Source organism: Eleutherodactylus coqui, chromosome 7 (assembly GCF_035609145.1).
Source record: "Eleutherodactylus coqui strain aEleCoq1 chromosome 7, aEleCoq1.hap1, whole genome shotgun sequence".
Lineage (NCBI taxonomy): Eukaryota > Metazoa > Chordata > Amphibia > Anura > Eleutherodactylidae > Eleutherodactylus > Eleutherodactylus coqui.
The window spans coordinates 114,772,229-114,796,469 of NC_089843.1; the positions used below are offsets into that span (position 1 = coordinate 114,772,229).

Consider the following 24,241-nt stretch of genomic DNA (forward strand, 5'->3'; position numbering starts at 1 on the left):
AAGTGAGATTTTTTTCTCCTCTACAGCCAACCAGCCTTGAACAAACCATAGGGTAAACTGATACTCCATAAACAAACTTACTTCGCCTTTTCATTAAGGAATTCCTTCTTTGAAATCTTTGAATGGTATTTCAAATGGGAAATGAGTAGGGCTTCGTCTAAACACTCGTCCCTGAAGCTCTCCTCTAGTGTAATGCACTTGACATTCCTAATGATGTATCTTCTTAAATTGCCCACTTCATGACAACAAATAGATTCTTCCTTAGTAGGCAGAGGGATGCAGTTGGTACACTGGCACCATCGTGTATGTCCTTTGCGATCATTAACTGGCTTTCGAGGTCTGGTTTCGCCTTCAACCCACACTGGGTCACCTTGCAAACAGTAGTCATTGGCTATACACGAAACCCTCGACATATTCTGCAACCGCTCCAAAAGCTTTTCTAGTTCCTGCAGATACATGAAACAGGAAAGAGGTGTCAGGTCGAGCTGCTCACAGTCCTATTCGGTTATGTACAGCTTAGAAAATAGGCACTTGGTACAAGAAAAAAAAAATCTGACGATAGGTTAAAGAAGTCATTTGTGATACGCTTTTTAGCTTTATGCCAATAATGAAACAAAATTTTAAAAAAAGTCTACCAAACCATACAGAAATTTGGAAAAAAACAACAACCCCCCCCCCCCCCCCCCCTCTTAGACAGTAAATCACTAGTCCGAAACATCTGGCACGTTCTCCACCAAAGATGGAAATGCATGGCAACCTGAAAATGTAGGGTTCATCTACCACATGCCAATAGTATATAAGGCCGTCATACAGGCAAAGGGAGCATATTTCCAGGAGTCCAGCACATGACGTCAGTTGGAAGACTGAACTTTTTCTGTTTTGTTCACACACATTTATGACCATTTTCTACTAATTTCATATTCTTAAGATTTCTGCAGCTTCTGAAATGTACTTAGCTCACAGAGCATTGTTGGCCTCCACTGAGGCCAAAGGCCCTTTTACAAGATCCAATCAGGCGCATGAACACGTTTTATTACTAAAAGCCCCACGCCTCAAACTGCAACACTTGAGCCTTATTCACACGGGCGAATGTAATTGTGCAATTTTTGATGCAAATCGGAAAAGCCGTGTGAGGGTGTCCAAAAATCCATAGCAAATGTGGCACAAAGCATGCAAGACACTTTTCTGACACAATCTACACCAGAAACCTGCCATATTTGAATAGTACATCTGTCCTATTGACTTTAAAGGAGTCAGAGTTCTGTTAGTTTCACACTTGGACAGAAGTCGGACATTAAAAGACTTCTGTGTATTCCGCTGTCATAGCTGGAATACACTGGGCTGAGAGGAAGCCACCGCTTTCAATGGGAGCTGTGCCTGCAGTTACTAGCGCTGCTCAATACACAGGAGTCAGAGCAGTGGCGTCCGCTCAGACCCCGGTGTATCCCAAGACTGACAGCAGTGTGAATAAGCCCTAATGCAGTGTGTGAAGGAGACTTTGAAAGCCTAGAACAAGCCTAGATCAGGATTTGTAGGAATGTATGACTTCTTGCCTAGACAGTCACATACTGGATCCACCAGTAGGCAAACCACAGGAATTAACAGAGACACTGGGAGATTAATACATATATGTTTCCTTACCACATCGGAGCTCTGGTCTATGGATTCCTCCTCGCTGCTCGAGTCAGATTCACTTTCCGTTGGAGACTGACATAAATGATAATGAATACTTAAAAAGTTATCAGGTTAAGACACTGAATAGCGCATATTTGTAAATGTGACAATTACTCAAGAGTTTGAAGGTGCAACATGTACAGGGACAGCGGCTCTCCTCTTAAGGATATCTCTTTGTTAGAAGAGTTAAACGGGGCCTTTAAGGGAGGACGTTACAGTAAATTCTCATCTTCCAGCTGCTTATCGTTCAAGGAAAAGGGGAAAAAAAAAAGTGCAAAACAAGCAAAAAAAAAGTGAATGGTAATCGTTTAATCCAAAACGCAGCCAATGACCACAGGGCAAACGATAAATAGTTCACTTTGTTTATTTTATGCAGGCCTAAGAACAATCGTTGGCTCTTCCACTCATCGTTCCGTCCCTTTCAGTCACTTTTACAGTGAATGTCAACGACTGAAGCATTTCTTGTTTCAACGAGCCGACGATGTATCTGCCCGAGGGAACTCTGACATGGTTCACTCATTAAAATAATGAACTGCTTGGTGTAAACGGACCCCAATCTGAGCGCCAGAGATCATGACAATAGAGCAAGTTTTTCACTAATCCAGGTAAAATCCCCAGAGACCGTTGGCCCTCCTGTGTTTTGAAGTCACATTGCTACCGGTATTACAGCTTATGTGTACAGAAATACAGGATACAGTTCAAAAGGTGGTAACTACATTAACATGCATAGAATTACAGGGTGGGTTCACATCGGTGTCGGGGGTTCAGGTTTTCTGCTCCATTTCAGGAAGAAAGCCTCATCACGGAGCCAAACAGCGCTGAATGGACAGTTTGGTTTTCGCTCAGCGGTTAGGCTTTTTGCACGCAGCCCCTTTCTTCCGGTATTTTGTGCCAGATGTGCGACAGAAGGTCTAACCGGAGGTTTCAACGCAGATGCAAACCCACCTTAATAAAAAAAATATAATACATGGCAAAATTTATGTGGGAACTTCTCCTCTCTCTCCTCATATATTTTACACAAAGCAAGAAAAACTTTGTGGATGGCGGGAAAGTAGGGATTCTAGAACAAAACACCCTAGCAACAAACCCAATACATTAAAAGGAAAAGAAAGTTTACGCTCCAATTTATTTGTGCAATTGCATGAAATCCTCGGTCTTCTCCCCGTTTGTCAGGATATGCTTCTTGTATACCGGAGAAGTGGTTTCCCATCTGTTACTCAGGAGCTTTCCTCACTACTGAGCACTCAGACATTTATAACTCAAGGCCATTGAAGTCATTCAGTTGAAGTCATCTTCTAGGCGTCCCGTTTTGTTCCTTAAGCACTTCCTTGTTTAAGTATGTGAGTGGCGGTACACTTTATATGCACAAAAGGGGAGCTTTACCAAACGTTTTACACTTGCACAATAGTGTAGTGAATTCTTCCTCCTGCGCTGGCCCCGATCATTTTTTAAAAGTGGGTGCAGTTTTCAGAAGGGGGCATGGCCGCCCCACAGATTTATGTACAAGTGGTTGTAAATTATGCCAGAAGGTGTGGCGCTTGCGTTGAATGCAGGAAGAGGAATGCATTCAGCGCTCTGTGTGCCGGGGGAAGTCCTACTAAGCCCGGCGCAGTTTTTGTTTAAGCACTCACAATGCAGGCCAACGCACAGTGTATTACACTACTTGAACAAAGCTATAATCATGTTTTATCATAAAAACTGAAAACACGTACAAAAATAAAACCCACCATTGAAAGTAGAGAACTTACAGTCTAAAATAAGGGCGCGGTAACAGCAATGATTGTTTGGAATTATATTTTTGCTATAAAATTCCCAAATAAAACCGTGACCGGCAGGCTGAGAGTTAGAGCTCAAACCACCTGAAGGATCAGACGGCGTTCAGAGGTCACCATATATATCCAATATTGCACATTGTTACAATGATTACGTTACGGAGTATTACGGAGTATTACGGTACACTGAAGAGGTTCTACAGCACAATAAGTCACTGCTCTGTAAAAGGGGGACTTTATGACGTCAAGACGGTCGTAACAACGTAGTCGCAAAACCTGGGCCAAGCCTTACTGAGCACGGTTTGTCAGGAGGGGTGCGGCTGCCCAACAGATGTATATATTTACAGCAAAACTGGAGGTAAATTGTGAGGAATCTATACCAGCTTGTATTTGGGGTAGGTGTCTGTGTAATCGCCTGGACAGCCTGAGATGTACCTAGTGTGTTACCAGTGCACACTGCGTGAAGCCGGGTGGGGGAAATCATACCAAATACAACTATGTCGGATAGACTGCGGTCTCACCACTGAGACCCCCACCATTTCTAAGAGCAGGTTCCCCATGGCCCCCTTCTCTCGACACCCACCCACACTGACATCAGATTGAATGAAGTGGTGGACGCACATGCATGGCGATGCTCCATTCATTTAAATGGGGCCGATAGGAACAACAGAGCAGAAGTGCGTTCGGTTATCTTCGGGAGATCCACTGAAAATGAATGGAATGGTGCGGTGCATGCACGGCTGCCACTTCAATCATTCTCTTCCTCACTGTGGGGGATGCAATGAGCCCGCAGCAAGGATCTTGGGCTCTGTGGTGGGCTCAGCAGCTCTGAAGATCAACTCCTTTTCTGTATCTAAGGGAGCCGTATTTTCCACCATGCATTGAGCAGAAATGTGAAGTCAGAGGATAAACTGCTGGTTCTACACCTGTCTCAGGGAAGAGAAGGTCGTAAGAATAAGGTGCATCTCAAGAGGCCTTCAGTAACCCAAAGGATCTTCAGCTTTACCAGTCTATAGATGCAACTGCCAATCGCTTACAACTAGTGAAAGCACGAGGGTGCGCAGCGCACTTCTAGGAAAACCACCATTAGAAATCTGGCTTAGTTTAATTTAAAATTAGTGCCAAAAACAAACAAAAAAAGATTGTATATTTTATATTCTCTCTGCGCGCACGCACGCACGCACGCACACACAGTGACAATTACATACTGTACTTGTTGCGTAATCACAAAGTCTTAAAAGCAATTTAAATCCCCATATTTTTTCACTTCGAATACAATTCTGCTGTCAGTGAAACCTTTTATTTTCTCATCAGGATTTTATATTGTCTGTACATTACAGCAGCTCCTATAGTTCCCAGCAGAACACAAGGAGCCTTCACACAGTGGAAGGGACCTGACCCATTGACTTCTATGGGACAGTGTTCCAGACATGTACAGCGGTCACTATACAGAGATGGGGGAGGAGGTGAGCTGTGAACATCACCTATTGTGAATGAGTCCCACGCTTTATCCCTCTCATAAATGATGTATACATTACACACTCTTTATAGAAAGTTGTTGTTTTGCTACAAAACTCAGCATACAGTTAAATCTCAGGCAGAGTACATAAATGATGAGAGTTGTGGTGTGATTAGATGAACGGTCTTGCCACCTGAGGTCCTAAAAGTAGTCCCCCCCCCCCCCCTTGGCCTATAAAAGGCTCTTGGAGGCTCCTTGTGTGCAGTGACCTCCTCTTCCACTTGTGTAGAGCTCGTTGGCCACTAAACGCTCTTCCGACACAACTAGAAGATTTCGTCTTAGTAAACAGAGTTGAAGAGGGGCGTATTATGGAATGTAGGCAAGACGCTGCGGCAATAATTTGAACTTTATGCTTTGGTTCGGTGCAGTTCCAATGATACCAAATTGTATTTTTTCTGTACTATTAACTTTTAAAAGAGAAACAGCTGTTACAACTAGATATCCAGAAAAGTAAAGTAAGAGGGCTTTTTTTGCGGGATGACCTGTGGTTTCTGTTGGGGCTATTTTGGAGTACATAGGACTGATTTATTTAAATTTTTCCTTGGAGACCGTGCGACTAACAGCACAACGCCCACGCAGTGTTTTATCCTTGACTACATTCACTGTGTGAAATAAATAATGCATTATTTTGATATATGAGCCTTTTACAGACGCAGCAAAACCAAATATGTTCAAGGGGATTTCACCCAGCCACTTGAGCAAGTGAAATCTGCGGCACAAATAGCCGTGGATGTAAAATCCGACCTGTATGTTAATTTACACAGAATGTGGGTGAGATTTTGAAAAACTTCTCTACATGGCGGACTCTGTAGAAGCAGAGTCCCAATGAATGGCACGACCGCCAGCCTGCTTCTTGCTAGTTCCAAGCAGCAGGACCCAATGCCGGACAGGGAGCCACAGAAGTAGGTGAATCACATCTTTTTTTCTTTATTTTATAATTCTAAGCCGTTTTTTATTTAATGTCGCAGAAAGCTCCTTTAAGAACGGTCATAATTAACACTTTCGGTGGGTGAACCCTAACAGGTTATTAAAAGAAAAAGAAAAATCTACAATACATTATATGTACCCAAAAATGATGAGTACCCAGAGCAAACTCAGATCATGGCTTGTCAGTGCAGGAAGCTCAGCTGACCCTTGACAGACGATCGCCTGCCATTAAAAGGTACTTGTGTAGGATTAGAGCCTATGAGTGGCCGCTGAATAAAGGCGCATGGGTGGTCACTAACGGGTTAAGTCTAATTTCAAAAGTACACAATCTGAGAAAGAACCTGAAAGTTTCCATGTTCTACGCCAAATGCTGGACATCCTCCTACCTTGGGAAGACTGACAGGAGTTCTCTGCCTGGTCCGCGCACTCTTTATCAACGTCCGCTGGTCTCCGGGAAGTAAGTGGTACTTCATGGCTTCAATGAGGTAATCTTTACATGCGCTGCTGTTTTTCACTAGGGTCTCTTCTTCAACTCTCTTAAAAGAAAGAAGGGGAAGAGGGGCACATCTTCAATTTCATCCTTGTAATGCAAACATCCGCGGCACCATCACTGCATCCCACAAAGCACCCCATTCATATCCCCAAACAGCTGCCAAATGCATCAGAAAGACTGGAAATGAAGGACATCACAGCTCTAACCCACTGCCCCTGGTATCACTGACACGCACCTGCCAATGCCTATATGGAATTACATATACTTAGGTTTAAGGTTTCTGAGACGTTAAAGCAACTTTCTTCAAGTTCTGTATCAAAAAACCCTTTCAGAAATTAAAGAAAAATGGGACAAAATGATTCTAATAGGCAGCATGTGAGTTGAGTGGTTGACAACTCCACAGCAGAGATGAGGCTGTGACCCTATGACAACACTTCAGTCTACCTGCTGGCAAGATGTTCAATGTTGTCATGGGCCACTAAGCAGATCCAAATCGCCACAGCTTAAAGACTAACTGCACTTTTGACATACCATAGAGACATGTCAGCAGTGGGACCCCTCTGTAATCAAAACTGTAGGGACCCCTGCTGATCACTAGAAAGAGGGGCTGCAGCGCTCACTTGAGTGCTAGCTACTCCCCTTGGTGCATTTTCGTTACATGCTGGCTCCTTCGGGCAGCTGAAGAGGAGGTCTACAGACCTCTATGAACCAGTCTCCAGCTGCCAGGAGGAGTCGGCATGGATGGAGGGGAGGAGCTCTCAGGTGAGCGCTGCAGCACCTCTTTCTAGTGATCGGCGAGGGTCTCAGCAGCGGGACACCCACTGATCACATTTTCTCTAAATCCTCCTCTAAAGCATGAATATCTGAGCTTAGATTACTGCGTCTGTCTGCAGGTACACATCCTTATAGAAACCTGTATACACAGTGTGCAAGCACCACAAAAGGAAGGGCTTAGACAGCGTAATATTGTATTCTATGGCTTTTTGTCTTTTCAACTCGAACAACAAGCTTTTCTTTTAGTAAAAAGAGAGTTAATTTTCATTACCTGCACTAAATAGTCTCTTGAGAGTAAAGGGAGGCGGACATGCTCCATTAGATGTGACATGTGCTCCTGGCGCACATCTTTGTCGTGGTTTACCCAGGTAATGACTGACTCAAATACCTTAAACCAAAAATAAGTAAATGGTTAACGAGAAGTTAAGAAGTACATCATGTATATCTGTATCTAATGCCCCCCCGTGGATCATGGCAGCTGGTCCCCCCCCCCATGCACACGTATGCTCTGGGTCAGCCGAGTTACACGTGTGCTGCATGGGGAGATCGGAGTGAGCTACTGCCAGAGAACACAAGGATCAGGTATGTTGGGGTCACACATGCCTGAGCCTTCTTTCTCATCTGCCATCAAGGGAGAGTGGGGACAATACTCAGATAGTTGGCTGGTCCCACCAAAGCAGCACATTAAATATATTCCGATAACTACCACATTAATGCATTGGGTTATACAATAATACTGAGGAATATTTGATGTTCTGGGTGTAATCAGCCACTAAAACCGTAACGATTCTAGGAGTGAAACCAGCCATAAAACACAAAAGAACACACAAGTGCAGGGAGATGCCTTGAATTTTTTCCGTGTTGATTCTGCCTTTAGCAACAGTGGCGAAGTCTTCAGCCAGGCGCTCGTTCACATCAGCGCCAGGAAAACGGCAGCCCCTGGTCGAACGGTCCCGCATTGACCATAATGGGGTCTATTCAATTTCCGGCAAGCAGTCCAGCATTTTTCTGAAATTTCCGGGATGAAATAGCGCCGCTTGCTGTTCCACATCACTCCGTCTCGCTACTCTTGTTTATTTTCCTTATTTAGGGGAACTCCTGAATGGGGAGATTGTACTCATTTATAGACCATGCAAACGGGCTTCTGAACTCTACCTCTTAAACTGGCAGTTTCATGGTTGGGTAGTGCTTGCAGTGCAGTAACTGCCCATACCAGACATGCAGAATCTCTGGCCGTATTACGCCGGGTGTCTCTCACCTTCCGGTACCCAGTCTGGGTGCAGCACACCGGTGTCCCTAACAGGCATGGTTTAGGATCCAATGGAGCCGAACACTTTAAATAATGGGTCAGAATAACGTAGCCACCTGCCGGGTCAGGCTTTTTCTCTCTTGAACAAAGGCTGATACAGGCATATTCGGTAACATACCCCCTGGACGTTTTACGGCCTAATAGGGGGATTCTGACCTACTTGTTGACTGCAATATTGCTTGCAGCAGGGTCCTCAGACTTTCTCTCGATCGTCTTAAAACCTAAACTGATCTAAGCTAGTGGAGCTGTAATAAATTTGCCACCTTTAATAAGCTCTTGAATCTCCTGAAGATCCACCTTAAGGCCCATATACATGGAGCTATGATCACTCAACCCCCCTCCCCCCCAAAAAATGCTAAAAAAAGCGATCGTTTGAGCGATCATCGTTGCGTCTAAATGCGCGGCCATCATGCACCTTTCGTGCACTGCTAGCTGATCGTTAAATTCAGGCCAACCTAAAAATCGTCGTTCAGCCTTATCAGCAGTTCTCCACAGGGAGTGCTGATAGCATTGTTTCCTGTCTGTGAACAATGGAACAGAAAGCAGATAAGGGCCCTTGGGCTATTAGCCTGCAAATGAAGACTTTAGCTGAAAGCAGTTAAATAGCTATTAAGTAGCTGAGTAGTTACTAAATAGCTTTGAGCGATCATCTCGCATAAGCTGTCACTCAAGCTGTTTGAGCGATCGCTCCGTGTAAATGGGCCTTTATTTGCGGTGAAACGCGTTAAGTCATAAATCTGAGCTTGATCTACTCACCTCTCATCTACATACGGATAATAAACCCTGAAATTGATGCAGGGCTTTTCCATTTGACATAAATCTATGTACATTGTGAGGACTGAGATTTCTTCTCTCTTAGCCTACTCGCTATTTAGGTCTGTCTCTAGAACTGGAGCACACAAGTATGCTCACTATCTAGAAAGGGTAGACTGTTCTAGGTCTAATTACAAAGTATCCCAGGACCCAACTACAGAGAGTTTACATTCTCTCTTCTACGCGTCTGAGTGTTTAGGTTTGTCCAGCTGTTCCCCGTTGGTTACACACCTAGTCACCACATGTGACAGGGCGCCAGCCATGCGGCATCTGTGCCCTATGTGTGTCTGTTTTTAGGAATTATTTTAATAAATTCCCTGCACTGAGGTATTACAAAAAAAAAACATCAAACCAGGTTCATGACCCCCAACGATTAGTTGTTGCTCAAAGCCACATCTTACCAATTGTAACATTATATGACGGCCATTCAGAACGAACACCCGACCATGTACTGCACTGACAGGCCAGGTCCGCCACAGCCACTCCCGAGGCCATCCAAGATCTACATACTATAAATCGGGTAGACAGGGGGCTCTTGGGAAACAACATCTTTAACCGGTTTAGGGCTAGACAATTAGCCATTTTCATTGCAATTTTTCTATTTGTTGGATCATCCATCAAAGAAACGATGTTGCAGTGAGCTTTCAAAACTAATTAGGCCTCATCATCAGGCTGGTGTAGCAAGTTACCTGAACATACACAAACACACACCAGGGCAGAGACATGGCAGGATTAATACGCATTTAAATGCCCAACAGGATGCGCTTGGAGAGCAAATAATTAAAACATACTTCATTCAGGCTCATCCTGTTGTGTGTATTTTTTAATGCTACTACGTACATATGTACACATACTTCTTCAGATATTTTGTTATACCAGTCTGATGATGAAACCCATGTAGCTTCAAAGGATTGCTGTAAAAGTCTGTGTGTTAGCCATTAGGATGGAGGCGTTATAAGTGAGAGAGAAGTCTAGAGGGCAGTGGGTTTTTTCCCTTTTTTGTCTTTTATTATTGTCTATAGGTGAAGTTCGTTATTTTAGACATTTTTACTATATCATTTTTGTCCTGTAACTTTGGCTGGCACAGCGCTGAATGGGCACTAGGGTTATAACAACCTTCTAATCCTGTATACTAATTTGATATACTTTTGACAAAAAACAAAGAATTTAATGGTTTCGATATTTTTTTTCAGAATAGGTCATCCCAAAAAATATTGTTAGGGTATATAAAGAATCTGTATACATCCATATAACCAATGATAGGATGGAGGAGTGATAAGTGAGAGAAATCCTAATGGCTAACAAATAGACTTTTACAGCTATTCCAGACGCATACTGTGACCGCGCCTCAATAAAGAGGATGGCCAATTTGGGGAGTGCTGCAACTTTTCTTCACCTGCAGTGTGGTGGCTATATTAAGGCTGCGAGTGAATTGAGACATGGCTGGGGTTATGGAAACGGAGCTCGAGGTACCTGTTTAGGGGACTCATTGTCTGCTAGCGTTACAGAAACGGCAAACTTTGTATACCATGACATGTGAAAAAAAAAGGAATACAAAGTATAAGATACCTTCTGAGGGCTCATTCACATCTGAAGGAATTCTGCTTTCCTGCTCCGTTATGGGAGAAGGAGCACAGCACCCAGTGGCCAATTGGATCAATCTTATGACGGTACCAAATGGCGCCAGACTGACCCCCTCAGTACCAATCCAACCATTCAGGACAATATGGCGCTCCATGTCATTAGAAATCAGTAACAGATGCTACAAACAGAACCGAAGAGGATGAAGGGAACACAGCACTATACTTTTTAAACTTACAAGTCCATCATTTCCATCCAGGTCCATACACTGGATGGAAGAACTGCCCTCCAGTGAAGCATGGCAGTAATAAGTCACGCCTCACCTGTATGTCATTATAGCGCACACACAGAATTACCCCAATGCTGCTGGTGAATGGCAAACCACAGTAAAACGACTCATTACCTTTTCCTCTGAGAGAACGGTTAGCTTATCACTAGCAATTAGGCTGCACACTTGTTCTATGCCCAGATTCAGGAACTCTTCACCTTGGACAATGTCGGAGAAGTGTTGCTCTGTAAGGAAAAGGAAAACGTTAGCAAAGTACTGGAATGGAGGAAGATGTCCAAGAAAGGTGGATGTGTGAACAGAAGGAAGCAGCGTGGACAAGCACATCATCGGTCCCAAGTTCTGTAGGCTGTTCATAGTCTATGCTTCTCCCATTGTAGAGGAGTGCCAGACAGAACATGACTGGCACCTGCCCTGTGTCACAAACATGTTAGGAGCCATAATCAACCAAACATGCCTTGACCCCTCTAATGAACGAAGTAGACCCTGAAAACTTATCTCCTATGTTTTAGCTAAGTTTGTCCAACGAACAAATTTGTACCCACGGCTCAAACACGTTGCTGATGTGGTTGCAGCAGGTCAGCACTATGCCAACTAGGGTGCATTTACACACAACTATTTTGACCAATCAGAAAAGAATCTTCCCACCCGAAGCCCTAGAGTGACAGCTCTCTTCCTATACACCAGCAGGGGGAGCACTATCACAGTACACGATGTGGTGCCACCCTGTGATTCGGAGCCCCCTTCGGAATCAAACGTCAAAGTATGTTTGTTCTGAAACCCTGCAGCACTTTATAATAAGACATACACGGCTGAGCTGTACATACCTGACCGGGTTCATGTTTGGTCCTCCACTTTACTAAAATATACATTTTTTTGTGTGTGTGTGTGAGAAAAAAACACCACCTTTGAAAAATGAAAGTGGACCTGCATTTCTACACTTTATTGCAAGAGAAGGAAAGCTGCAAGCCGCCTCAGTGCGCCCCCACTTTCACAAACAAGTTACTTTTTAGCTGTCATTATCCCTCCCCACTACATAAACTACCAACTCAATTTAAACACCGATTAAAATTCCCATTTCACCGGTTTAACAAAGGCTGCACTGGAACGGATCTGGCACGAACACAAGATGTGAAATGATTGAGGTGGATGCCTGTAAGGCAGCAAACCGCATTATTAGGGAGTTAGCATAACCCTTACATTAACCTGAAACACTGAAACTGCTGCCAGGAATGGTGGAAGAAATGGCCTTCACCGACTGCCACAATAAATCTTTCCTGGGACGGTAGCTTCAAAAAAGTTTGTATCACACTAGTTAGAAGAAGCTGTCTCGGGAATACCCTTCCACCTGATCCGGCATTGGGTGTAGAGGTGCCTGGCAAGTATCGTGCACGGGTCCTACTATCAGGAGGTATGCATCACACCATTACCAACTAATGTATTAACCTAGCACACATTATATAGGAGTTATTGTAAGTGCGACGAGCAGATCCTGCTTTAGGGTGACTACCCACTGCAGTTCTTTTTCACAGTGAAATTCGCAGCGTTTTTTTTTTCTCCAGGGGCCTATGGAACTTGTTAATGTTAAAAATCGCAATTTACTGCGAAATCGCGATTTTGCGCGATCGCAATTTTAACATTAACAAGTCCCATAGACCCCTGGAGGAAAAACAACGCTGCGAATTTCGCAGTGAAAAAGAACTGTAGTGGGTAGTCACCCGTATAAAGTTGGCTTCGTGTCCTTTAAGACACAACTGCAGAGTAATCTGCTGGATTGCTGACAAAGCTGAATTGGATCCGTCAGCTGCATTTAATACGCAAGTAGAAAAGGGATTTGGCAGCCACGGTTCGTGCACATTGTATCACCATTGCATTGTTCCAGGACTGTCGTATTGTTTAAGTAGAAATATACATTTGACAATAACCATTCATAAAGCGTAATATGCTAAACTGGGAGATGTAGCTGCCAACGGTGACAGCAGATGGTGAGGAGGAAGAACACTAGTTGCACAGGATCTGTGCCGTGAACAAGCAGTACTGAATGTACACTATGTGGGGTAATTCTGCAGGCAAAAAACAGCAACAAAGGAACTGGCGATTCAGGCTCTTCTTCTAAATCCTTTCTATAGCTCACACTAACTGTAGACACAGACGTGCCAAAAGTCATGGGATAGCAGTAGGTAAACTGGTTATGAAGTGGTGTTACCTCAGATGACGGCTTGGGAACGCCCACACCTATTGTGAAGATGTTCTGTTGTGAGCAAGGCCAACATCCACAAGACATGATAGTAGGTGACAGACAAGTGGGACATGCCATCTCCAAAGCTGTGCAGGCATTTAACATTCCTTGATCCACAGTATCAGGTGTGGTCCTATGACTCCTAATACCAATTGTTTTGGGCTGATGAGTGAGTGTGTGGCACAGACACCCTGACGTCATGGACCCCAGTTGTCAACAAGACAGTGTAATCTGGTGGTGGCTCAATACTGGTGTGGGGTGGGGTGGGTCCACCTAAACAGGTCATTGACCCGTGCCCACTACACTTCACTGCTTAGTGATAATTTGCAGCAGTTCATAATAGGCTGAACATGTGTCTTTTTTAGGCCTTACATACAGTATTACTATAGTGACTTCATATACCCCCAAGGAAGGTATATTCCAGCAGGGCAATGCACCTTACTATCAGCCTCAAATTGTCCAGAATTGGTTCGAGGAGCATGCTGGAGAGTCCCTATGAAGAGTGGCTGCCTACACTTTCAACAGACATTAGCCTACTATGTGATGTGGTGGAAAGGTCCATTCGTACCAAAGATCCTGCTTGGAGCTGTGGGTGGCTTTACAGACAGCATGGCTTAACATCCCTCCAAACCTCTTCCATCTACTTCCGGAATTTATGGCACATACATATAGCCTACTGGAAACTGTTCTACTATACAAGAAACATTTGCTAAAATGGGAATCTCTAAGCAGCAGACTCCAGTTTAACCATATCAGTGCTGCATGACTTGTGCCCATGAAGAACGTGCCACCACAGAAGTGCCAACATTGTTTTATAGGTCATCACACTGAAAATTAATACTGTCCTCCCACCAAACTCAACATGGCTACTTATATAAAAGTGAAAAGGCAAATAAAATCTTAGGCTGCGCTCGCAATTAGATGTACACATTTTGTATACACACTGGGAAAAGTTGAACATCGCCAACAGAGCAAGCATGTGTGAAAAGGTCCTGACCAACAACTCTTCCCCCACTTAACTGTAGTAACCCCATAACAGGGCTCCAGGTGGAAACCAACATGCGTGCCGAAGCACAGGCCGGCACATCTGCAGTACAGAGGAGACGACACCGGACTGGTATGCAGGGGTCACCAACTGGGCACCGGGTCGAACTCCACTGCGGGATCCGACCCGCCCGTGGACAGGCGGCCTACATCAGGTGTATTGGCATGAAAAGTATAAAAATAAGATATGACGCCTTATGCTCTGGTCACATCCATCCTTCTACAGGACAGTACTAGTAGTTTCCCTTTAACTTGAGTTCTAGTTTGTTCCTTTTGAATAAGTTTGCCTGACATGTAGCCCTTTCTGCCCCGCCCGACACGCCACATATATTAAATCTATTAATATTTATGAACTCCTGCTGAGAAGGTCATTCATTTTCATTGCCCTGAGGTACAACAGCCTCTGCATTGCATACATGTAGACAGCAGCTGTCCTGGTAAATAGGTGGCACAGGAAGAACCTTCCATTTGTTGCCAAATACATTTCCAGTAGCCGTAGAACATCGTTACCTAAAGAAGTCAGGCTCCAACCAAAAAACTCAACAATTAAGGTTGATCTGACTGTTATGAAGCCCCAGTACTCCACCAGGGTCCCAGAAGCTGAAATATGGGAAAGTTAATACGCATTGAAAAGCTATAGCTGCCATCCTGGTGCCTGCTGAAAGCATGGAGAGGGAGAAAAAGTTGGCATGTGTGGCATTACAGGAAGGCAGTGCAAGGATCCTAGGAAGGCTTGCTATTGCTACTACATCAGAACCTTCCAGGCAAGCAAGACAAGTAACATCTATTGTGAAAGCCACAGAAAAAGAAGAAAAAACAAAAACACATTTCAACTCACGTGTAGTAGTGTATAAAGAATGGAGGAGTTACCTGCAAAGGTGTTCGCTTGATGTAACAGTTCAGTACAGGCGTGCATGTCGGCAAAGGCTCGGATCCCTAAACAGTTGGTTGGATGAAGCTGGGATTCTAGGAACTCGCAGCAGGTTTTCCTTACGTCCTGAAGCTGTAGGAGACTGGCAGCCGGCAGAAGCACCTGCAAAGGACACATATGGTAAACTTTGGATGCATTTATTGCGTCTCCTGTTCATCGTATGATAGGCTTACATTGGAAGTTTTGGCACCAGTGTAAACAGTCTGAGTGGCCCCTACCTAGCATGGACTGGAACCAAGTCCACGGTAACAAGGTAATCCAACCACAAACTAAGAAAAAGTAAAGTTGAACCTGAAGCCCCTATATAGTAAACCTCATGAAAGTAGTGCGATTTCCAAATCAAACTGCAACCACCCACTTTCGTACTCTGTTTTATCTTCAAAAGGCGCCATTTAAGCCAACATCTAGGTTACAGCTTAGCTGGTTTAATTACGCATTTTATGTGGTAGTAAGTTTATGAGCTCAATTAAACATATTACTTACAAAAACATTATTGGGTGCCAGAGACGGAGGACTACAGGTGTCATTTGTTTTTGCAACTTTTCTTAATGCTTTTTTTAAATTTTTTCTTCACACGAGCCTTAAAGGGGTTGTCCGACCCAATAAAACTTTAGGTATAAGTTATAAATGCCTTGGCACTTGCCACTTTTGACTCTACCTTAGAAAGATGCGTTTGGCATAAGCGGTTAACTCCTTAGTGATGGCCCTATAGTGTTTTTACGTGCTGCAGATGCAGGGCATGTATGAAGGGAGATCGTGGGGAGACCTCCCTTAATACATCCCGAGCGCCGGCTGTTTTTTTTTTTTTTTTTTGTTTTTTACAGCTGACACCCGTCAGCAACAGCTGCGATGGGCCGTTAAACCTTTAAATGGTCAGTCAATTCTGACAACAGCATTTAAATCCCATGAACAATGTTCAGGGGTCCCATACACCCCCCCCCCCCCCCACGCCCCGCAATGAGATCGCAGGGAACTGTGCGGGTGTCATGGTAGCCGGGGGCCCTTTGAGGTGGCTTGATAGACTGCCTGTCTGCCTAATGCTATGGCATTACATCATACTGCAGGAGCGATCAAAGCATCGCAAGTTGTGGTCCCCTAGTAGGACTGAAAAAAAAAAAAATTAAAAATGATCAATAAAGTTTTGCTAATTAATAATAATAAAAAAAAAAAGTTAATACCCCACCTTTTGCCATATTTATAATAAAATAATCTAAATAAATGAAGGTGGCATATTTGGTATCTGCGTCCATAAAAGTCCGAGCCATCAAAGTAACGCATTATTTACCCCGCACAATAAAAGTCATCAGAAAAAATAAAAACCAACCACACAACAAATGTGCTTTTTTGGTCACCCAGTTTAAGAAAAAAAATGCAATAAAGAAGCAATCAAAAAGTCGTACATATTCCAAAATGGTACCAACGCAAACAGACTGTCCCGTAAACAATGAACACACTCACAACTTTGTTGATTAAACGATAAAAGAGCTATTGCTAGAGATAGATATAGTTTGGTATTGTAGTAATCGTACTGAATCATAGAATAAAGTTATGTCATTTTTATTGGTTTGTGAGCCGTAGAAACAAGACTCACTGAAAGTTGGCGGAATTTCATTTTTTATCCCATTTCTCTTACAATTGTTTTTTTTTAAAGTTTTCAGTACATTATATAGTACCATTTAAAAATACAACACGTCCTGCAAAAAACAAGCCCTCATACCGCGACGTCGAGTTACGATTTTTTAAACAGGGGTGGGGGAAGGAAAAGAACAAAAATAGAAAACAAAAAGCACTGTAAGGTCTCTGCGATAAGCCTATCTAATTGATAGGCTCACCGCGGAGAATCGCGATAAGTCGCAGCATGCCGCGATTTTAATCACGCAAGCGGAGAATCGCAATAATTCTCCGATCGTAGACGTCGGGCTGCACTTTCCATAGTTATTGCCGCGGATCTCGCTATGACATCTCAACCGTGGACAGGCAGCCGTAATCCCACAGCAGATTTTTAGTTACAAACATGGCCAAATCGGCCCCATTTAGGTGCGGATTTGGTGCATATATGCTGAGGGTTTTTCTGCTGCAGAATTCCCGCGGCAAATATGCCACGTGTGAAGTTGGCCTAACAGTTACTTCAACCAACCCATAAAGTCACGTCTCTCAATGAAGAACTGTTGTAGTATACGGACAGGTCAGGTCTACCCTCACAAATGACAGGTCTACAGGTTGTATTGGAGAACTGACCACCTATATGGCCGTTTCCACATGACATGCCCGACTGATATTTTGGGCAAGTCCCTTTAAATAATGGCATAAATTACACAGGCCTATACTCATTCAGCAATCGCCAAATTGAGCAACAATCGTTCTGTGTAAAAGCAGGGTTTTAGCGACTATTTCGAGCGATTATTCAGAAGATGGTTCTCTTGTGTAAAGCCACCCAATGTGGTGAAAATCTAAATAATTTTCTCCAGATTTGTGGTTTACTGCAGTAATTCTAGCTATCTAGGTCAGACAATCAATGACTCACAAGAATTTAGCATTTATTTACTGTAAGAACTCCTCCCAACAAACACAAACTATTAAAGCAAACCAAACCAGATCCCCAAGTATCGCTGGAAACAAGTCAAATAGGGACGACTTCATACATAGATTTGTGTCTTACACTCATGGACAGAACATCGGGTGTACAATAACAAGATAGGAGGCACAGGACAGAGGAGGACAAAATCATCTCCACATATTCTAACAACTAGAAGTGGGCAAATACTTAATAGCATGGTCCTGACAGGCACAAAGGCACTCGCTGCCGCCCAAGTTTTGTTATAAGGTCTTCCAGGAGTAAAAGACACTGATGCCTCATCCTTGGGATAGGACATTAAGGGTCCCACGTGTCAAACTCCCACTGACAATCAGAACAGCAGCCCAATTAGACTAGGGCCTGCTTTTAATAGATGTCAATGCAGCCTATGTTATGACTTGCAAGTAGCTGCAAGAAGTCCAGTGAAGTTGGAGTCTATTAGATTAGAAGGTTGCAGTAGTCATAGTCACTACGTAGCTCTAGCCATATCCAGCTGAATGCTGATGAGCTACAAGGACTTGATACCAGAGAACCCCAGGGTTGGTACTTTCTACATGCTTCTAAAACTACACAAAGCTGGCAACCCAGGGAGGCCAATTATCTCAGGTGTGGGAACCCTCACTGAAGGAATCTCAGGATGGGTAGAAGGTGTCCTCAAACCACTGGTGAGAAACACAACTAGCTACTTGCAAGACACCATGGACCTACTGAACAAACTATCAACCAGAAGGTCCCCTCACCGATGGCGCCATCCTGCATGTGGAATTCGTACATTCCAACATCCCACATGGACTGACTGCCTGGTACACCTGGAGGCCAATGGGGGTCGCCTCTGAATCAGTGTTACAACTCACTAGATTCATCCTCATACACAATTTCTCCTATGGCAGAGATATTCCTGCAACTCATTGGAACCACCATGGCAGTAAAGTGGCACCACGATATGCCAACCTTTCCATGGCAAAGCTGGAGAGTGACTTTCTGGCCTCCTGCTCCTACAAACCATTGGCCTACTTCTGCTACACTGATTACATCAATCATGTGGACCAACACCGAACAAGATGAAAAACTAACTAAAATTCCACCCCACCATAAACACTGACACCGCTAGACTAGTTGGGGCCAGTAGTTCATACACTGCCAACCTTGTGGAGTTCTCATGCAACAAGGTGGAAAGTATACAGAGAATGGTGTGATCAGGGAAAAATATCTTGAGAATCCAGGGGATCTTCGGCATGTGAACAATTCAACGACCAAAGATGAACCAACCAAGTCTGCAGAACCCGAATTTCGAGTTGAACTTTGCTTGAAGTTCACGTTCTGGCCGAACCAAGTTTTGAGAAAGTGTTCAGTGTTTAGCAGAAACAAATTGCCCTCAAACAATGGTGGGAGCTCAGTGGATCGTCAGATTTGAACCTAGAACCTCAGCAGTAAAGACTCCAGCATTGCAAGGCAGTGCTAGTCACTCAGCCACCATGCAGTTTGTACTTTTGTTCTCCTTGGACATGGAGTGGTAGGAGAATTAAAAAAAAAAAAAAAAATTATATTATATATATATATATATATATATATATATATATATATATATATATCTATTTACATACAAATCGCTCAAAATTTGTCAGTAAATGACAGTTTTGAGCGATCATTTTGCATTAGCTACTAATGGGCTAATCACCCCATTAGTAGCTAACTACCTTTATTTGCATGTATTTAGGGAACAGAGGGCAGTCTGTTCTCTAAATACAAGGCTATTGTTCTCCAGCAGGACAACTACTGAAAGAATGTCCTCAGCGCTGCCCATGCAAGATCTCAGCATGCGGTCCCTCTCATCAGTCCCGATGGATTTAAAGCTGAGCTGAACTCAGCGATAGATGAAGTGTACAGTAAGTGCACAATGGGCACACATTTACACACCACAATTATCACTCAAAAAGATGGCTTTTGAGCGATCATCTGTGCATGTAAAAAAGGCCTACTAAAGAGGAGAAGATGGTTTCCTCTGGAGGTAGAGAAAGGAGGACAAGGAACCTTGCTGGCTCAGCGGTTATCACTTTTGCCTTACAGTTCTGGAGTCCTTGCAGATATTGTCCCTGCTCAGATTTTAACCTAGGACCCAAATACTGCAGGGCAGCAGTGCCAACCACTGAGCTACAGCCATTCAAGGGAAGGAGGGAGTTGGAGGGACTGTCTGACAAGCAGACGGCGCTGTGTGGAGCAGCAGAGCAGGAATGGGACAGAGCAGTGAGGAAGAGCTGCGTGAGATGTGCCGGTGTCCACTGCGCAGGCAGGCAGGCTGAAATTAACAGCTTGTGTACGGGACGGAGAGCTCATGTGGTGGCCGCCCGGAACGCATCCGGTGTGACAGGTGGCGCTGTGGAATAAGCAGGCAGGCTCACCCCGGGACTGAGGGCTCATCCGTTGGGGTTTGCCAGGGACAAATCCATTAGAAGTGCCGCAGGACCCAGCGGTGAGAGTCCATGCTGCTGCGTGTGCATAGCTTTTTTTTGCCGTCCGCGCTGCCTTACCATGAGGCTTATTTTTTTTTTTTTACTTAGGCTTACATTGTGAGCAGTGAAGAAAGTAAGGCTAAGGGGAAAAGCAATCCTCACCCTAAGGCTGGCAAACAGCTATGCACACTGTGCTGCTAGGACCATGTAGGCTTGACCCAATGACAGGGGTGTTCTCCCTGTCAAACCCCTGGTTTCCAGTGGCATCAAGATACACTAATACCCAAGTAAATGCATGCCGTGACAAATAGTTGCAGCTCTGAAGGTCAAAGGAGGTCCAAGATGCTACTACTATAGGTGGTAGGCTTTTGTTCCCCAAAAAGAGCCACAGTACTGGACTACCTACCCAGTGTACCTGCAAGCCATGAATTAGTTGCCTGCACTTGAACAATACGCTACACGTCCTTCACAAGCTCCACTCAAAATACCGGATGTGAACCATTTCAGAGTGCCAGCAGGGGAGGTTAACATTGCAGGCCTGTTACTCATATCTGCACTTTTATAGCTGGCTAATAATTTTAACTGGTTGCGCTGTTTATCCTGATTCATTTCGCAACTGAAAAGCATAAAATCTGTGGGTGAAGGACGCAAGAACATGCTAAAAATACACATTCATAAAAATATCTGTGGCACACTGAGATACAAAACGCTCCGTGCTCATAAATGTCTTCTGGAGAATGTGTACACTAGAAGATGGGGAAAAAAGAATTCTATTTACCAAGGTAATTCACAGGAAACTAATATATATATTTATAGAGGACTACGGCAGAAGAGCTGCACTCCCCCAGCAGTGAGAGGCCTTGGGCATCCATGGTGGGGCTCATTCACATCAGAGGCTCCGTTTTCCCTTTCCATCAGAGGAGCGTCAAAAATGGGGAAAAAAAGTTCAGTTTTAAATCCCGATGATTTCAATGGGATTTTCTGAGGTTCAGTTCTGTTTCATTTATTGACTGCTGCGTTAGTTTCAGTGAAAAAAAAAAAATATAATAAATGGAAATTGGATTTAATTCACATTATAGCCAATGGGTGACAGAACTGGATGGAGAGGTTCTTGTTTGTTTAAGGCCCCCTGTCCACGGGCGAGGCAGAATATCGCTAGCCATATTCCGCCACCGGGGAGCAGGGGAGAGAACTGACAGTTCTCCGCAGTGAGCCTATCTGACTGATAGGCTCACTGTGGAGAATCGTGGCATGCCACAACTTGAGTCCCGTGAGCAGAGAATCACTATGATTCTCCGCTCGTGGACAGGTGGCTGCGCTTTCCATAGCAACACTATGGAAAGCATGCACTGCGTTACTCATGGCCAGATTATCGCAATGCAATATCGTCCGTGGACAGGAGGCCTGACTGATGCTTTTTAAATGGGCATAAGGTTAGACAGACAAAAGATTAGTTTAAAGCAGAAATCCGTAAACGGAACAGAAAAAAATGGCAGAAATGCCCGTTTTTGGACAGAGGTGTCTACTGGATCCATTAAATGGAAACTATAGTTTGATTGGTTCAGTTTTAAATCCATTTTGCTGTACGTTTTGTTAAAAAAAGGAAAGCAAACCACTAATATGACCGAGCCCTTACCCAACCAGTTGCTTGGGGGCCATGTGCCTTATGCCCCCAGGTTTTTGCAGCTACATATACTAATTTGTATTAGTGGCACCAGGGAGATTAGAGCATTACTAGAACTACATCTCTGGAGTCAGGCCTAATGTCCACAGGCAGATCAGATTCCACATGTGAGAGCCCGCGGCAAAATCCGTCTCTGCCTGCGGCCGAGGACACTGCTTACCCGTCTGGTATACATGTGCAGTGGAGTTTAGGTTTTTTCCCTAAAACTCATGCTTTCCCGCAGAATCCGCGGCCTGTCCACAACTCAATGAGCCGTGGATCGGATGGCTTCCATTGACTTCAGTGAGATTGGACCCCCAACATTGCAATAGTGCTAACAACTGAGCCATGTTCATTGAAGAGGCATCACCACCACGATGCAGAAAATAGGCAAAACTGGAAATAAGGAAAAGCATAGTCATCAAGTTCCATCGGCCACCCATTGAGTACAATGCAGTAAAAATAAAAGGATCCATTCGTATTCAGGTTTCAGAAACTTGGAGGAAGAGAGAAAAAAACAAAACAAAGAAGCACAGCAGTCTGTACTTTGCTTTTTTGTTTTTTATTTTTTTTAATGGGCTCAAACAAAGAAAAAACCCAATGGCAAAAAATACAGGAATTGAAGACTATTCACTTCAATGCATTTCTATGAGCCTGAAAACGGAAAGGTTTTGTGGGAATAGAAAGACAGAAGTGAAATTGCTAGTGTGAAAGCCCATTAAAGTACCCACAGGCCACTTTACAGCATAGGCTGTTGTGCACATGAGAAGTAGCACTACTTCTGGTTATTACGATTTGCATCAATCGGTTGTCTGCTCTGCAGGCTCCATCCCTAAAGCCGGGTACAAACACTAGCAGCGCTGTCATTTCTATCCATATTACACAGTAAAGGAGACTCTGCCCCCTCCAGCAATATAGAAAACATTAAGGCCTAATGCCCATGGCCGTGATGGGCTCCGCAAGCGGAATACCACAGCGCCCCCCCACCATCACCACCACCGACTCCATACTTACCTCCGGATCCGCTGCCAGACGTCCCGCCGCGCATGCTACAGCGGAAGATAGCGTGACGGACGGCTTTCATTGACTGCAATGGAAGCCGTCTGCGCGTACGCCGCCGCAAATAGAACATGCTGTGGGTGAGTACGGGAGAATTCATGGGGCGGAATTCCACTGTGAGCACATTGCGCTAGACTAACAGCTGCGGGGCAACGCCGCTCATTTCCGCCGTGTGATATGCAGCGGAAATCCGCCCGTGGGAATTAGGCCTATAGGGAATGTCCCAGAAATTCCCCCAGATTGTAAACAACAACAACAACAACAACAAAAAAAGCGCTCACACTTTACCCCACTGGTGGCTCTGGGCCTTCTCACTGATGTGTCATGCTGGCAGGCTGTCTCTTAAACAGGCTGCTGCAGCCAATGAGAGCACAGTGATGATCGCCACCCTTGGTGGCAGCAGGTTTGTGGGATGTCACAGGCTGACTGCAACCGAGAAATTGAGCTTTGTTATTTTTATACACTGGACACCTGTTATAACTCATGTGTTCTTTACAATGACAAATATATACCATATATACCCCAGTAGAAGCGGAGTTTTTCAGCACAAAAAAATGTGCTGATAAAGCCCCCCTGGGCTTATACTCAGTGAGGTTTAAAACGGTGCAGTGCGGCAGGGAGAAGACTGAGGGACACACACCCCGGCTGAGAGGGGTTTGTTTTTTTCCTTATTGACCCGAGTATAAGCTGAGCTATACTGGAGTATGTACTACGTTTTACCAATTCTTCCTGGTAACACTTATTGACTCTGCTTACACTTGGGCTGATGACAAGACTTGAGCAGTGGCCAGCTGTAAAAGCCTAGAATCCCCCTTTATCACTAGAGGAGCAAGTAGATTAACGTGTCCATATACAGGACAAGAGGCTGGGAGGGGGAGGTATCTGATCACTGTTTTCTAGAATTTTAAGATAAGATCAAGAAAAGTATTGCTGATAAAATAGTATTTATCACAAAAATTATCTTTAGTTTTCTTATAGCTGAATGGCACCTAATAAAAACTACAACTAATCGCAGGCTTTGCAGCAGACGGTCCTTTTGTCTGATTTCACGTTGGCCTTGATAAGGCAGTAGGAGCGAGTGTGTAGGCAGCCAGATCACGGACATGGTGCCCCCAACTGGTTTGGGTTTGTG

The 24,241-nt window shown here is 44.2% G+C and overlaps 1 protein-coding gene across 2 annotated transcripts in view; it reads right to left on the minus strand.

The window, feature by feature from the left end:
* Positions 1–24,241, minus strand: part of KLHL2 (kelch like family member 2) — a 75,786-nt gene that overhangs the window by 19,233 nt on the left and 32,312 nt on the right. Inside the window, exons 5-10 of one of the 2 annotated variants that reach the window (XM_066573565.1) lie at positions 15,302–15,464; positions 11,266–11,375; positions 7,431–7,547; positions 6,279–6,428; positions 1,642–1,707; positions 82–446 (exon numbers count right to left, since the gene is read on the minus strand). In XM_066573565.1, the coding sequence (XP_066429662.1) occupies positions 82–446; positions 1,642–1,707; positions 6,279–6,428; positions 7,431–7,547; positions 11,266–11,375; positions 15,302–15,464 (971 nt within the window). The remainder of the gene's footprint in view (positions 1–81; positions 447–1,641; positions 1,708–6,278; positions 6,429–7,430; positions 7,548–11,265; positions 11,376–15,301; positions 15,465–24,241) is intronic. The other variant, XM_066573564.1, reaches the window with a different exon arrangement.